Source organism: Branchiostoma lanceolatum, chromosome 5, assembly GCF_035083965.1.
Source record: "Branchiostoma lanceolatum isolate klBraLanc5 chromosome 5, klBraLanc5.hap2, whole genome shotgun sequence".
In the NCBI taxonomy this organism is placed as follows: domain Eukaryota; kingdom Metazoa; phylum Chordata; class Leptocardii; order Amphioxiformes; family Branchiostomatidae; genus Branchiostoma; species Branchiostoma lanceolatum.
In genome coordinates, this window is record NC_089726.1 from 25,284,738 (window position 1) to 25,301,675 (window position 16,938).

General features: G+C 41.2%; 1 protein-coding gene and 1 long non-coding RNA gene across 2 annotated transcripts; both read left to right on the forward strand.

The window, feature by feature from the left end:
• The first annotated feature begins 377 nt into the window (after positions 1–377).
• Positions 378–4,334, forward strand: LOC136435835 (uncharacterized). Its single transcript, XR_010755964.1, has 2 exons — positions 378–1,491; positions 2,732–4,334. It is a non-coding gene; the product is annotated as an uncharacterized lncRNA (long non-coding RNA).
• Positions 4,335–12,963: 8,629 nt separating this feature from the next.
• LOC136435993 (uncharacterized) lies at positions 12,964–14,176 on the forward strand. Its single transcript, XM_066429704.1, has 2 exons — positions 12,964–12,985; positions 13,029–14,176. Exons 1-2 carry the CDS (start codon positions 12,964–12,966, stop codon positions 14,174–14,176), a joined length of 1,170 nt encoding a protein of 389 aa, XP_066285801.1.
• Positions 14,177–16,938: the final 2,762 nt, after the last annotated feature.

Genomic DNA, 16,938 nt, shown 5'->3' on the forward strand with positions numbered 1-16,938 from the left:
ATGGCATACCTTTATTCCGATAAAAGCTAATTATATGTTCACACTAACCCTTGGCCTCACTTTGATGCATTACCCCGAGCTGACCCTGGGGAATTAAAAATGGACGCCATAATTCGCAAAGGTCTATTGGGTGGATACGAGGGTGATTCAAAAACAAACGCAATTTCTATCATAGCAGGTTCATTTTTGTACGAAACGAGTTGAAGTTTGGCACAAATGCAAAGGAACATCTCTATCCTAGAGACTGACGTAGGTCACAGTATTTTTTTTTTTAAATTTTGGCCAAGGACTGAATGGACTTCAAGTTAACCAAACCCTTGGAAGCCTGTCGGAGGGAAGGATAAGGCAGACATGACCCATTTACAATTACGGTAAGAAACTTAAATTATGCCTGTATGATGATACATGTCTCTTCAACTTACAAGCCATAACTGAATTCTGAACTTTATACAGTTCCTCTTTTACAGCTGCTAGAATATAGTGATATCAGAGCCAGTTGAATTCATAGCCGAATACGTGATGTGTTTATAAAAGCCTTGTAGACTACTTTTCCAATATCTAATAGATATGAAACTTGACACGTACACAGATGTTACATGTTTAACGATTAAAAAGTTTGCTTACTTTCATTTCTCTGACTTTATGAGAAAAGCAGTCCACACAAAGGATGTATCGACATAACGCACATTCAGGACCCTGATGCCCGTCCTGGATTTAAGTCATATCTCACTCCACCCTAGGAACGAAAAAAAAAAACGATTAGAGTTCAGAGCATGTGGCTTATAGAGATATGCATTTTGATACATGTGCGGCCTCAGTCTCTTACCATAATCGTAAGTGGGTCATATTCTACTTCTAATTGAACCTCCCTTTTACTGCTGTTTGCCTCCGACAGGCTTTCAAGGGTGTGGTTAACTTGAATTTCACTGAGTCCCTGGTAAAAATGTGAAAAATACAATGACCTCTGTCAGTCTCAAGAAGAGATGTTCCTTTACACTTGTGCCGAATTTCAACTTATTTCATACCATAATGAACCTGCTATGATAGAAATTGCGTTTGTTTTTTAATCACCCTTGTATAACGCTGCAATTGATCATTTGTTTCAATTTCATTGCTACTTTTCTTAAACCATACTTCACCATAAGCACTGCACCAGCCGAACTGTGGGGTAAAACATATGCCTGTTAAAGAAAGAAATGACAATTATCATCTAAAATTACTGCCAAAAATGTGGTTAACTAATATTTGTGTAGCAAAATGTTTTGCGATAAATGACGCCAACTTCCATTTTGTGAAATTAAACTTTGATTCGATTATTCATATTTCGTAAAATCGTAGAAGAAGTTGATAAGCATTTAATTTCAAGAGGAAGCATGGACTATAAAACCACACAATAAATTCAGCTAACGTTAACTCGCAGACCTCAATCTGCTTTTGAATGCCGTGGTGTTCACATCGGAGGAGGGCTCGCTGGCCAAGACAGTTTACCAGGTATTGAAGTTACTTCATCACACGTTTGAAATGTAGAAAAGGGATCAGTAGTAGTTATAGTTGCAAGTCAGCTGTGTTGTACCTAACTAAGAATATGAGGCAATGACAACACTGGCCTGCCTTACTCACACTGCTTGAAAAGCCGGATTTCCCTACACAAACCTGGAAATTTTACAAATCCTAAAAAATATGGGGATTACCGTCGTGTGTACATGGCGCGTCCGGTCCTGTACGTTTCCTAGAAACTTGCGGAAATGGCCCACTTCTGTTGACAGTACGCGTAAAGGGCATGAATTTCCCGGACACATACCCTTGAAATGACATTACACAGCAGGAAATTCAACGTGTATTACTTTGTGTATGGATGGAATATGCATGATTTAGCGGCAATTATCAACTTATTATCTTCCCTATGGGGCTCATCTAATGCGCATGCGCGGCCCGGCTGGACACACCCGTTTACGCCTTCCATATTTCTTTTGTCATGGAAAGCAGCTTCCAGGCTACTCCCCTTCCCAACTCCCCGATTACTCACGTTTTTATTGATATCGCGATAGCACCACAATCCAACTGAAATATCGATGATCAGTGTTTACAAAGTTGACATTTTATTCATGTAACCAAGGGCTCATGCTAGGCTTCGGTTGTACGAATTACGATTGTTCTTGTAGTCCTTTGAAATGCCAGTGTCTATTTGCTCTATCTTCTAGAAAATGCCGTCATCTGCTCTCGGTAGGGCGTGAGTGCCGCAGAGCTGTCGGACTGAAACCTAGTCTGGCGGGGTAGCGCAGTCCATATGATTCGTCACTCATATAAAAACGAGGGTTGAAATTGCTTCACAATCCAGACAGACACACCGTTACAATTTCAACATTCTTCATCACTGAATTAAAAAAAAATGTTAGATGCAGTTAAACCTACCTGCACAACTCCAATTATACCTGTAATTGCATGCAGATCTTTAGCCCTACACGCAATTCACCCACCTTACAGGACAACACGTTAAAGTACAACACGTCAGATTAAACACTAAGGAATGTGTCAAACAGCTCATCAGTGTTACATACATTTTAAATTTGTTCCTTGTAGGACTACAGCAATTACATTGATAACCCACCGCCACCAACTGCTTTGAGTAAGAAAAGCCAATCATAATTTTTTGGAATAGTTTTGACATTTTTGAATGGGTTAGAGCATTAAGGTTGATATTTGTGCACGTTGTTTCCCGATCCCTGCACAGACGACCTTTTCCGGTAAGACCAATGACTACAATGTGTCCATGGCACCCGTTATCCAGGGAGGAACTATCTGGCCATACCCCACACAGACTACTACCTCAGAAGAGGAAGTCGCCGAAGACATTCCACTAGAAGCCAGTGAGAAGAGCTGTATCCAAGCGAGGGAACCGGAAAGGACATGTGTCTTGCAACGTCGAGACCGAGAGCAGCACTACCCGCAACACCCATAACAGCGTCCCCTGAAAAAGGAAGGCCATGGAGGGGAAAGGCCAGACCAGGAGCCGTGTGCAGCCAAATGATTGCGCTATTACAACCAGAGAAAACCTGACACGATTAAGAGAATTCACGGACTGGTGTACACATGCTGTCTACGTTATTTGATTCAAACGAATACGTATTGTCTACTCTTTTTTTGTATTTTACTGTGCAATTTGCAGTGGCTGATTTTGCATATATATAAAAGAATATATAAGTTAGGTAATTAGTCTAGCCGACGACAGTTAAAATCAAACTGAATGTACGAATGGTGAAAAAATGTGTATACAAGCATTACACTCTCTCACATACGTCCAAGAGGTGTTACAGTACAACTCCATACCAAACTTGGAACGGTTACTGTAAAATTAGTCTGTAACTATTGTGCCGCTACTAGTATCATTTGACGGTTATTCATTTGTTGTCGTGAACTGCAACAGGGAGATGAGACAAGAGACTTATAAGACAAGAAATTTCGGTCCAGTAAAGCAATAGAGAACTTCACTTAGGACCGAAGCACAATAAAGTCATACTCTGCGTTTTAACGTTAACAGTCTGCCGTTCTCAGTGTACGGGAATCATTGTATCTACGTCATCTCGTTATCCTTGATGTATTCGTCTTCAAATCGGCATCTAAAAGAAACCGTCTTTATAGATCGGTTATTCTTCATTGTAAGAAGGAAAAGGTTATCAGAAACATCGACAAACGGCTTTACATTGAACCTCCAAATGAAATGAAGGAATCTAACACCATATCTGTACCAAAAACAGCTGTTACATTTAACCATAAACAAATCTTATTTGAAAAATCTGAATTATCTACGATTCCAAAATCGACTATCTTAGATAAATAAAAAAATATCCCACCAGCCCACCATTAAACAGACTAATCATTCATTGTTGTTGTGGCTGTGGCTGCCGTCCGTATGTACCCGACACGTCCACAGCAACACGCTCATAACATGTCAAAATGAAAACATCAAAACCACATGCAAAACCACCATTCCAGGATTATACAGATAAATCAATCATTGTTGATGTGGATGTCGTCCCTAAGTATCCGACAAGACCACAACAACGGGCTCATAACATGTCAAAACGCAAACTTGTAATAACTATACTGTCTGAAAAACTCTGACACCCATGGCAAGCCACATTTAAGATTTAGGTAATATATAATGTGGTGCTGCATGTGTATAATCATTACCCCCGTCATTCTCTGATCTACATCTGAGTTCACTGTTGCCATGTACTCTTGGTAAGAGTATGGTGTCATGTTGTAGTCCAGTTTGTAATAAGCCAGTTCTTACATGATAAAACTAAAGTATCAATAAACATAAATTCATATGACCCAGGTTGTGCCTTGATTTGTCATAGCAGGCAACAATAACAAGAGTCAACGGATATTCGTAAGGATGGCCTGCCTCAGTTAACAATTAAGTGTGCTGATGATGGTAATGAGTATGCAGGACTGCAGTCTTACCGAATGAGCCATAGGTACTCACCGCTAGAACTTCTGACAGCTGATTGCTTCGTTGCCAGCAAAGCTCCTCATAGTATATGCTGCATTTCTTAAGAAGGAATCTGCCAATGTTGTACTGGATATATACATAAAGTAGAACAATGACAAAAAATTAACATATCACATAATTACATTTGTCAAAAATGAATCTTGGCATCATTTCATTGCATACATATAACTTGAGTATGACATTTATAACTTAAATATGATATTGATCAAACAACTATAATTGAATAGAATATCCATTTAACACACTACTGCCGCTACCTAAACCCACTATATGCGCCCATCCCGAGCGCAAGTTTCGGCTTCACTGCCCTGCCCCTGGGGGAGGTGATCCTAGAAGCAGTGGAAAATCGGGCATGGCGAGAGGCCAGTATAATTGACAACTGGACCCTACAAAGCTGCCCTGTAGACATGCCTGACCCCAAAACACGGACAACATTCCCTTTACTGGTATCTTTTCAGAATAACTGGAAACATTTCAGTGTTTTACTATGATCCTTGTTTTCTGGTGAAATGAGGTTAATATGAAAGAAAAGAAGAATATTGTGTTGTAGTTTCAGACAGATTCTAAAATAGCATATTTACATGTAGAATTGTAGGTGACAAAGTTTATGTTATTGTTGCCTCCTGGTAAAGAACTATTCAGCAGTGACCCAGACAACTTACTTACATACATACTAAGCCAGGAAGTTAACGGATTACTTCAAGGTAGCTATACTTGATCAACGCTTACATCTTTTTATATACAACTGTTTAATTACTACAGGAATATCTAAGTTCATATCTCTCTATAAAAGGTGTTATTTTTAAGGATAACCTAACCAAGACCCACCACCCCTTTAGAATCTTCATTGGTTTGAATACATACACCGCACGGAATGGCCTCGGATAATCGCGGATTCGACGCATCAGGAATCGGGCATCATTGCGTTTCGGGCGAATCCGGACAAATCCAAGTTCCCTGCTTGGATACCGAGCTGGATACCGAGCTGCACTGCTGTACCGACCGATTCCGGCGCCGTATTCGTCATTCATTCTGTTCTTACCTTACTTCACAATTTGGTCAGCGTCAGACGGAAAGAAGGGTTAACCCTATCGAGACTGGGGGGGGGGGGCTAAAAGTGCCCGCGCCAACTTTGACATCGTATTACTGCCGAACGATGTATGCTAGGACAACCAAACTTGGTGACTTTTCCTAAAATTTTGTTGGCAACAATTTTATTATAATGGCTTAAGTTTATCATTTTTTCATGTTGCCATGGCAACGGGTTTCTGACTGGCATTTTATGCAAAAATCATTAATATTTTGAAAACAATGATATTTCTCGGGTTTTCTTGCACGAGTACACTAGTTTGCCTTTATGTATAACATAACATGTAATTAGATGTAACTTTCCTGATTTGATATTCATAATTTATGCTAATTTGATGACGTAATCAGACAAAATCCAAGATGGCGGACTATATCACTATTTCATGTATCATCAGGCTTTTTCGCCCTTAAAATCGTCGATACCTGACATTTTCTTTATCAGAAACATTTAGATAAACGTTTTTAGTCTATTTTCAGCGTCCTTTGGGGTCATAAGTGGAAAAAAAGGATTTTTAAAAATTTCAAAATGGCCGATCCAAGACGGCGGATCCCAAGGGATCGCTAACAACACATGACGCCATTTTAAGACGTCATTTTGACGTCAACGTACCTACCATTGACGTTGTATGTCTTTGCATACCTTAAAATGAATAATACAAACCGTTTTCTTTAATTCCTTTAGATATTACGGGAATTCCCTATTTAGCCAATAAAATCACATCGATGACGTCATAATTACGTCATATAACGTCATAACGTCACCAAAATTACAGGAATTATAAAACTTGACGTGAATATCACTCCCTACAAATTTGGTGATGATACATCATACCGTTCGGAAATTTTGAGGGGGGGCCGAATCAGCCCCCCCCCCCCAGTCCCAGATATACCAAAAAAGCCCAGTCTGGATAGGGTTAATGGACTTACAGTGGTGAGGGAATTGAGAGGCTATGGTCCTACCTGAAACCATTCTTTAGGATTACAAAATAGATGACCCCTTCACATTGAGTAGACCTCCTAACTGATGATCTGCTGCATTTTGCTAGGTGGACACTGCACGAAATGTCCTGGTTTCCTGGCGAATCCGACGGATCCGGAATCGGGCCTAATGGCGTTTCCGAGCGAATCCGGACAAATCCCAGTTCACTGATCAGATACCGAGGTGCCCAGATATCCGACCAACGTCGTCGCCGTAATCCTCTGGATCCGTGATGCCCCTCGGATACCCAGAGATATTTGCACGGATCACGCGTTTTTTTTTGTTTTTTTTTTGGTTTTTTTTTGGTCTTTTTTTTTTTAATATTTGGAATGTTCGGATTGTTTGTATGTCGGTAGTTGCTTCAGATCCTGACGAATAAACGCACACGGCACGGCATGATCTCAGATCCTGACGAATCCAGCAGATCCGGAATCGCGCATCATAGCAGATACGAAACGTTTCCGTTCGGAAGCGATGCACCTCAAATCCGACAATTCCGGCGCCATATACGTCTGGATCCTTGATACGTTTCTGGTACAAATACAATATTTACTCAGACTTTTATTATTTAATGTATTTGTCAATAAGTTAATGGTTCAGATTATTTGCAAGCCAGGAGCTGTCTCGGATCCTGGCGGATACGGAACCGGGTTCCCCGTCCGATATCCCACAAGACACTGCGTGTCATGACGTGAGGTGGGCGAGAGAAACGTTTTTTCGGTGAACAGCACAGACAAGAACGGCGTTTCATCACTCTCTGTGCTTAACATGGCATCGCCAGAGTCTACCATGGTCGACCAGTGATTTTTGAGGGGCTTAAGAGTCGAAGGAATTCGTTGTAAACTCAGACGCACGGAATTGCGACGTTGTCTTCTTTGTGCATGCAATATTCGTCGCCCCCCTGTAAAGCCGGTAGGGAGTCGATTCATTATTTAGAGGGACTGCCCTTTGGTAAGTACAAATTGGAAAATTCCTGTTTATAACTAGTTTTATCGTCAGTTATCCTCCTATTGTGGCTTGACATATCATCTCATTCGCATGACCATAATCATTCTCCAGCCGACCTGTCCTGCTACACCGTTAGGATCTAGGAGATTTATAACTTTCAATTTGTTCATTTTTGCCAATGGTCAACAAACATTTGTGTCTGGTTAACGTTTCAGATACAAAATAACAAACAGTTGAGGGAAACATAATTAAAGATATCCTGTAATTGAAGAGAAGAAAATGTTATAAATATTTGTCAAACAAAGCCAAAGGTCCCAAAGTTTGTGGATAGTGAGCTAGAACTTTTGTGGAAGCAGAAGTTTTTTTCAGTGATTATTGCATTCAGCTATAGTTGTGCATGTTTGATCAATATCATATTCAAGTTATAAATATAAGTTTTACGTATTCAATTCAACGATGCCAGATTCATTCATTCTTTTTACAAATGTGATTATGTGATATTTTTAATATTTGTCATTGTTGCCCTTAATATAAATGTCCAGTACAGTGAGCATAAACAGACACTTCCTTCACAAATGCAGCACAAGCAATCAGCTGTCAGATGCGCAGCTGCTGAGTACCTCAGGTTCCTTCGGTAAGGCTAAATTCCATCATCGGTACATTTGTTTGTCAGGTGCTGTGATGAAACGAAGCCTATCGCAGTTATGTCAAATTCATATGACATGTTTCTTAAATATGTGAATTGATATTTATTCATCATTTGCTTTTATCATATAGGAACTAGCATCACAAGATGGACTCTAAGCTAGGTCCACCATGCGGATACAGAAGAAATCAGCCTTGCCTGTACCTTACCTAGAGTGCATGGAAGAAGTGAACTCAGATGTAGTCAGAGATTGTAGGAAGTCTGTACGTTGAATCTGTCTGTATCCATGGCAAATACATACTGTACGTATCTGTCAGTATCTGTGGCAATTTCGTGCAATGTACGGCCCCGTACCTTATTTTCGGATTCCACCGGAAATATTCCCGATCACGGTGCGCGTTAGGCCAAAGGTCACCATTACAGTCATGCGCAGAGGGTCCATTTTAATGGCATGGAAATGGCCTTGTACATGCTTGTTAAAAGTAGCTGTAGGAGGCCTCTTTGTTGGAAGGTCTTGTGAGAGGGGGTCAAAGGTCATCTCGCCATGTTTTGATAGAATTTCACCAGTTTGCGCCGGTGGAAAATCGGCGAAACTCATTAGATTGACATTTTAGAGGTCAGACTACGCTGCCAATGTGAGTTTTCCATGATCTAAACTTCAGGTAGGTGACTTTTAACAGCCTTTTTCTTATATGTTCACCATTGGAAGTCTAGGGGCCCGTGAATGGTGGATTTCAGCCGTTAGTCTGATCCGTCACGTTGCATCCGTCTATATTCGCCAGTATCTGACAAAAATAGAGAAAAATCCTTGTGCGTATCCACCGGGATCTGAGGCCATTTCGTGCAGTGATTGTAAATAGCATAGAGTTCAAATTAGCTAGAAACAGGAATTTTTAGTTTGTTCTTACCAAAGGTCAGTCCTTCTAAATGATGAATTGACTCCCTGCCAGCTGTACAATGGGGAGGGGTGCGACAAATATTACGAAAAATCGTTTAGCTGGGAGCTATCCTTTTTTTCTTCCTTCTCAGATAGGAGGATTGGCTTCCTGCTGATTTTTAGGTATTTGCTTAAACCTGCTTAGTGGGACCATTTAAGCAACCGTTTAAGCAAACTTAGCTTAAATCTTAACTTTTACAATACTATTAAGCATCGTAATCTTTACTTAAATCTAGAGACATAAGCCGCATTAAGCCTCCGTAAACCGTACGTAGTGGCACTCATTTAAGCGACGTTTTAGCACGGTGCAATCAGCTTAAAAACAAATTTTGGTCGTCGTTAATCTGTTGTAAAAATCTATTTGCACCGCGCATGGGCACCAATGCCGGATAACTGCACCATTTTTTTTCAAAAACCCTCGACAAGTTAACTGAAAAAGTGCGCTAAAATCGGCAAACGCGGTACAAATGAGCCGATACCTGCCGGTGTAAAGGCGCAATACCGCCAATATGTTTAAAACTGTTTTGAGTAACAAAAGAAGGCGATCTCCATTGACAGTTACGTTGATATGAATCGTATGGGAGGTCCCGGGTGGGTCACACGTAATCAGTAACCAAGTTTTAGTTTCAATTCCTAGTTTCTTGGCGGTACATGACTTACGTAAATCGACAACTGCACTCTACGTAATGTAACACAGAAACTGTTATCCCATGAGTGGCATGACGATGTTTCAGAATGCCTCCCCTGTAACATTACGTAAGTTGTAATGCGGTAGATCGCATGGAAAAATGAAAGAATGCAAAATCAAAGCAGGTTCGTAGTCATTTCTTTATTTTCAGCAAAGGGTCAATACATCAAATTAATAACTGAATAATTTCGTCTGTTTTCTTTGTGCTAGTGTTTCTGACTAACAATACACCCACTCGCCCATGGTGGTGCGGTCCAGCTGGGCATTTCGCATAATTGCACCAGCCGGATAATTGCACCAAAAACGCTGACAAATGAGTGGTGCAGTTAAGCGGATTCCATTGTACAGGGTTTCCTCCCTCCGTAACAAAACAAACTATGATCTAGAATACACATCTCTGTCTGTCCATTTGCATCGACGCCAACGTCGCGTCCTCCAAGTGAAAAAAGGCATTGTCTAAGTACAAACGTCGTGTCATACATTCTATTCTAACGGATAATAAAGGCATTTCCTTTATCAATTCATTGTTACCCTTTGTTATGTACATCGAACAAACAGAATGCCTAAAATGTGGTCGTCGGTTTGTGAAAGCCGCTCAATTTTTATGTAATTTCGTGATTATTTTGACTGCGTTTTTTTTTTTTACTTAGACACAGGATTTGATTTGATTTCATTGATTTTGTTTTGTATTCGACTCAGTGTTGCATACTATAGGTTATGTATACAACAAAGGTCTTTATTTATTTATTATTAGCACCTGGTAACTTACCTTTTGCCATGTGTAAGCATGTCGATTTCAATTGTCAGAAGAAGAGTTTCCCACGCCGTCTTGCTGAGATCTCTCCTCTATGCACTCCACGTTCTGGCGAAGTTGTGTATGTTCTGCCCTGCGTTGCGTTTGTATCTAAAGCGTTACCTTCTCCTAACTCAAGTTCGGTCGTAATTATGGTTTTACTGACACAATGTACGTCAGGGCTTACCTTTCAATGATATATGTTTGACATTTGATGAGGAAACAACATGGATTTAACCAAGGAAGTTAAAAGAAAAGGTATACACCGAAACTGATAATTCTGTACGAATAAAAAATATCTTCCAACAATGACGTCTACTAAAGCATGAATCAGACAGAAGCAGCCGATAGTATCAATTTTCCCACTGTGATCAAGTAGATTAAAATAGACTTTTAACCGCCTTGGTTTGACATCATTACGTCAACTTTGTGTTACGAACTTACTCATCAATCCCTAGCGCAATATTTGACTTCTCAGTGGCTACTTTGAATCTATTACCAAAGCCCCCCTCTCACTGGACCCGCGGCACTCATCGAATGTCATCGACAAAAAACGAATCCTTTTAAGCTTTGTGTTTTTATTGTATTTTGGGTCATGCTTATACGTTTTGAATGATTCCATTATAAAGTGAAGAGTAACACAAATCCAGTTTAGGACGCTGCGACGCCGCCAGCGTGCCGTGGGTCCAGTGAGAAGGGCGCTTTATCATACGGTTCAACAAGTACAAGATACAGTATCATGTAAGGTAAACAAGAACGGCAAAGGTGAGTCACTGATTAAGTTGCATCTGACGTCGACTACAGCAGTATCCACGATAGAACACAGTTCATGGGGAGCAATGCGCTTGCAAGTAAAGCAACTGGATTTCTTGTGAATTTCAGTGTTGAGATTGGGTCCAACTTTTTCACCGAGTTTATTAACCCTTCATTGCTTATTTGTTGAAAGTTGTGTTGGAGCTGGTGGGTTGTATTTCTATTTTATACTTCTAATTTATAATATAATACCTAACACTTGCAATATGCTTTGAAAATGTGAACCCCAACACCACTGACCCACGGTTTCAATTCTTAGAAATGCAGCAAATAGAGTTCAAATTAACAAACTAATGTCTAATTAGCAAATTACTAGTACTCTTGAAAATTGGGGATAGTACGCAGATTGTGTAATTGTTTCAGCAAAACTCTGGGGGAATTTTTTTTTTTTCATTTGCCACCAAACATCGCGTCCCAGAGTAAACAATGACAGTATCTACAAATGACATCAGGACTTACCTTTCAAGATCTTTCAATAATAGATCTATACGTTTGACGTTTTAGGAAATAGCAAGAATTAAAACGTTGATGAAGGTTAGACATCCAGGTAATAAGATATGCCAAAAAAATTACTCAAGCAACTGGATAAGATTTTGAAACAGTCAGACGTTTCAGACAGTATCCACTGTCTTTCGTCAGTGACTAACGATAGGACTGAGAACACCAGGTTTTATACCAAAACTCTGAATAGATATGTTAATGAGGTAAAGACAATTTAGGATGTCTTGAAGTAGTCTTTAAAAAGAAGATTAATTCAAGACAAAGTTTATGCCAATAGTTCAATTAGCTACTGTTGTTCTAGTACAGTAACTAAATGTTGCTTGTCCGGGAGTGGGGGGTGGTGGGCAGTGCATTATCCCAAGCAATATATGAGAGGATGTACAACCCCGCCCTCAACAGGAAAGGGGGTCTACGCGTTCAACTTTCAGGCACCTGGGATAATGCACTGCCCACCACCCCCACCCCCGGACAAGCAACATTTAGTTACTGTACTAGAACAACAATAGCTAATTGAACTATTGGCATCAACTTTGTCTTGAATTTATCTTCTTTTTAAAGACTACTTCAAGACATCCTAAATTGTCTTTACCTCATTAACATATCTATTCAGAGTTTTGGTATAAAACCTGGTGTTCTCAGTCCTATCGTTAGTCACTGACGAAAGACAGTGGATACTGTCTGAAACGTCTGACTGTTTCAAAATCTTATCCAGTTGCTTGAGTAATTATTTTTGGCGTAGCAAGAATTAAACTTTAGAAGAAATGTATACAACGAAACTGATAATTACATACCGAGGAAAAGCTTGCAACAACGCCGTCTGCTAAGGCATGGATCGGATAGAAATGGTCGATAGTTTCTATTTTCCCTCTTGAACAAAAAGCGTAAAAATATATTTTCGACCTCCTTGCTTTGACATCGTATGTCTTTCTCTTTCCATTTGGTGGTACGAACTTTCTCATCATTCCTTCCCTAGCACGAGATACCACTTACAACAGTCGAGCTGATTGAAAGAAAGACGAACGCTTTCGTTCGTAAGTGGTTAGGAGTGCCAAGATGCCTTTCAAGCGTTGCACAGGTAGGACACAACAAGCTCAGCCTCCCGTTTGTCTCAGTTACAGATGAGTTCAAACTAGAGAAGGTGAGACTTGCACTGGAGCTTCAGGGGTCAAGAGACAACTCAGTCAGAGCAGCCTACAAAGAACAGAAGACAGGCAGGAAGTGGAGAGTAGGCGAGGTGATAGAACAGGACGTCAGTAGACTGAGACACAAGGACATTGTCGGAGCTGTGCAGTATGGAAGACAAGGGCTAGGTTGGGGTGGAAAAACCCAGCGTTGGGAGCGAGCAAACCCCAAAGAGAGGAAACAGCTGGTAGTGGAAGAAGTTAAGAGAATGGAAAACGAGAAGAGGAGAGTGACAGCAGTAAGCCAGAAACAACAAGGTGCATGGGTTAACTGGGAGGAAGCCATAGACAGGAGATTATCGTGGAAAGATCTGTGGGAGGTCCAAGGCTGCAGCTTAAGTTTCTTGCTAAGAGCAGTATACGATGTTCTCCCTTGTCCACAGAACTTGAGCAGGTGGTTCGGGAAGGAGGAGTGCTGCCAACTGTGTGGAAAGGAGAAAGCGAACCTCAAGCACATCCTGTCAGCATGTACTACTGCCCTTAAGCAGGGGAGATACACGTGGAGGCACAACAACGCACTAAGAGTGCTTGCAGTAGCGTTAGAAGAAGAAAGAAGGAAAACAAGAGTAGAAGAGTCAGCCAAGGCCCAGAAGAAGGTCATATCGTTTGTTAAACAGGGGCAAAAAGTGGTGCCAGGGACCAAGAGCAAACAAACAGGTGGCATTCTGAATAAGGGTCAATTGAAGATGTCAGTAGACCTGGACACTCGTTTATGTTTCCCCAGGCACATCTGCGAGACAACGCTGAGACCTGACCTAGTGCTATGGTCTGAGGAAGCAAAAGCTGTCATCATTGTAGAGCTGACTGTGCCATGGGAAGAAAACATCCAGGCAGCATTCGAAAGGAAGAAACTCAAATACCTCAACCTTAAAGAACAGTGTGAAATGAAGGGTTGGAGGACGTTGCTTTACCCGGTGGAAGTAGGGTGCAGAGGGATCGCAGGAACTTCGCTAGCCAGGTTGTGCAGGGACTTAGCCGTTGGAAAGAAAGTAATGAAGAAAATGGCAGAGGAGGTGGAAAAGTCTAGCTTTTGGCTATGGACCAGGAGAAGGGAAAAAGCCTGGGGTAAGAAGATGACATCATAAGTGCAAGAGTCTAAAGGAGCAGCAGTGAGGCAGGGTGGAGACGTCCTCCCTGTCGTCCCCCCCATCCCGAGGGCGTACCAGAGTACGAGGGATGAAACGCCCAATAAAGGAGGGGCCTCTGGCTGATGATTACTGTTGGTCTCCGTGGTGCTGAAAAGCACGTCAGTGGCAAGAGCTACTTAGCAGGTGAATTTTTCATTCTGTATGTTCCAATGGCCCTAGCACAAAGAATGAAATCTAAATGCTATCATTTCTTCATTCCCTACATCATCTCTACATACTAGTATGACAAATCAAGTGTGCATGTGTTTTCTCCCAAAGCAACTATAAAAACGCCACAGCCGGTACATTATGCACGACCTATACATCGCATGTGTCCAATGAAAAATCTACAACCTCGAAAACGGGAGAATTTTCAAAACTTATACATCGTACCTGCAGCTGTCCACGTATGAAAAATATTTACGCCCAACACATTTTGAATTTCCAAAACTAATACTAGAACATCAAAATAGTCCGCGTATGAAAATCTGTCCAAAGATCGTCTTAGCGGAAGGAATACACGCAGTCTGTTTACCGTAACATAGTCCGTAACGGCCCGGGCTTAAAATTGTAGCCGCCTATTAATATGCGTCTATTAATTTTACAAAAGTTGACTTACAAAATGAAGTCCAGTAAATGATCACGTATGAAATTTCATACGTCGCCCACAGCTGAACCGACCGTACCCACCGAACAGACGTACAAAATGTACGCCGAGCGAACGTACCAAATTTTCGCGGTCCGCCGAGCGAACGTACCAAATGTTCCCGGCCGCGTAACAAACTACCCACCGAACAGACGTACAAAATGTACGCCGAGCGAACGTACCAAATTTTCGTGGTCCGCCGAGCGAACGTACCAAATGTTCCCGGCCACGTAACAAACTGCCAACCTAACAGACGTACAAAATGTTGCCGGCCCGCACGAAATTTTGCCGGTCACGTAACAAACCGCCCACCGAGGAGGCATACGAAATTTTGCCAGCCGCCCACTGCGCCGCCAGGATTTGGTACGCAACGGCAGTTTCATACGCGTATGAATTTTATCCGCGTATGAAACCGACGTATGAAACGCCGATTTTTGACCCTGAGTGCAAACTGAAAACAATTGCAAGCGGCGAGTGCACACGACTCGCGGGAAAAAGTGCTTGCGTTTAAACCTTTCAAAGTATACCAGAATTAGCAAAAAAATATCTAGACCTTCAGAAATAACACTGAGTTTTTTGAAAGTGTGGTGTGTTTGTTGACTAAATTGTTGTTCACTTTGGCCGAAACGATACTGCCGCATTTCAAATCCTTTGGTATGCATGCTGTGCGCGTTCAGAGGAACTTTTGTGCGATACTTGTACACGATTTGATGGTTGCTTGTTCCTATCTCGAGTTGAATAAACCACACACGCTTTGCCAGATTGGCAATGTTAAGACAAAATAAATGTTACGTTAGGATATGAGACTTAGGTTGAGAGTTTTTACAGAGCGGGCGCAATGTTTGTAAGAACACGGAAACTGTTCGTGCAAGAATTTTGTCTCCCTGAAAACAAGCGGCGATCGAGTGCCCACGGCTCGCGGGAAAAAGTGCTTGCTTTAAAACCTTTCAAAGTACACCAGCAAGCCATTTAGAAACAACCCGCAGTAAACTGAGGTTTTTGAACGTGTGATGTGTTACGTTGTCGACTAAATTGTTGTTCACATTTGCCATAACGACACCGCCGCATCTTCAAATCCTTTTGTATTCATGCTGTGCGCGTTCAGAGGAACTTTTGTGCGATACTTGTACACAATTTGATTGTTGCTTGTTCCTATCTCGAGTTGAATAAACCACACACGCTTTGCCAGATTGGCAATGCTAAGACAAAATAAATGTATCGTAAGGATATAAGACTTAGGTTCAGAGTTTTTACAGAGCGGGCGCAATTTTTATTAGAAAACGGAGACTGTTCGTGCAAGAATTTTGTCTCCCTGAAAACAAACGGCGATCAAGGGCACACTGCTCGCGGGAAAAAGTGCTTGCGTTTAAACCTTTCAAAGTACGCCAGGGAGACCTTGAGAAAAACCAGTAGTATACTGAGGTTTTTGAAAGTTTGATGTGTTACATTTGCTGACTAAATTGTTGTTCACATTTGCCAAAACGACACTGCCGCATTTTCAAACCCGTCGGTATGCATGCTGTTCGCGTTCAGAGGAACGTTTGTGCGATACTTGTACACAATTTGATGGTTGCTTGTTCCTATCTCGAGTTGAATAAACAACACACGCTTTACCCGATTTGCAATGTTAAGAGAAAATAAATGTAACGTTAGGATATAAGACTAAGGTTTAGGGTTTTTACAGAGCGGGCGCAATGCTTACAAGAACACGGGAACTGTTCGTGCGACAATTTTGTCTCACTGAAAACAATAGGCGAGTGCACAAGGCTCGCGGGAAAAAAGTGGTTGTGTTTAAACTTTTCAAACTACACCAGCAAGACATTTAGAAACAACCCATAGTATACTGGCACAGAGGTTTTTGAAAGTTGTCTGTGTTGCATTTGTCCACTAAATTGTTGTTCACATTGGCCAAAACGACACGAACGCATTTTCAAATCCGTTGGCATCTATGCTGTGCGTGTTTGGTTGAACTTTCGTGCGATACTTGTATACAATTTGATGGTTGCTTAATCCTATCTCCAGTTAAATTAACCCGACACGTTTTACTAGATTGGTAATAAGACAAAATGAATGT

Coding starts and splice junctions, on each gene's coding strand:
- LOC136435993 (XM_066429704.1), top strand. CDS start 12,964: ATGCCTTTCAAGCGTTGCACAG. Junction 12,986..13,028: donor GCCTTTCAAGCGTTGCACAG/GTAGGACACAAC, acceptor TCTCAGTTACAG/ATGAGTTCAAACTAGAGAAG.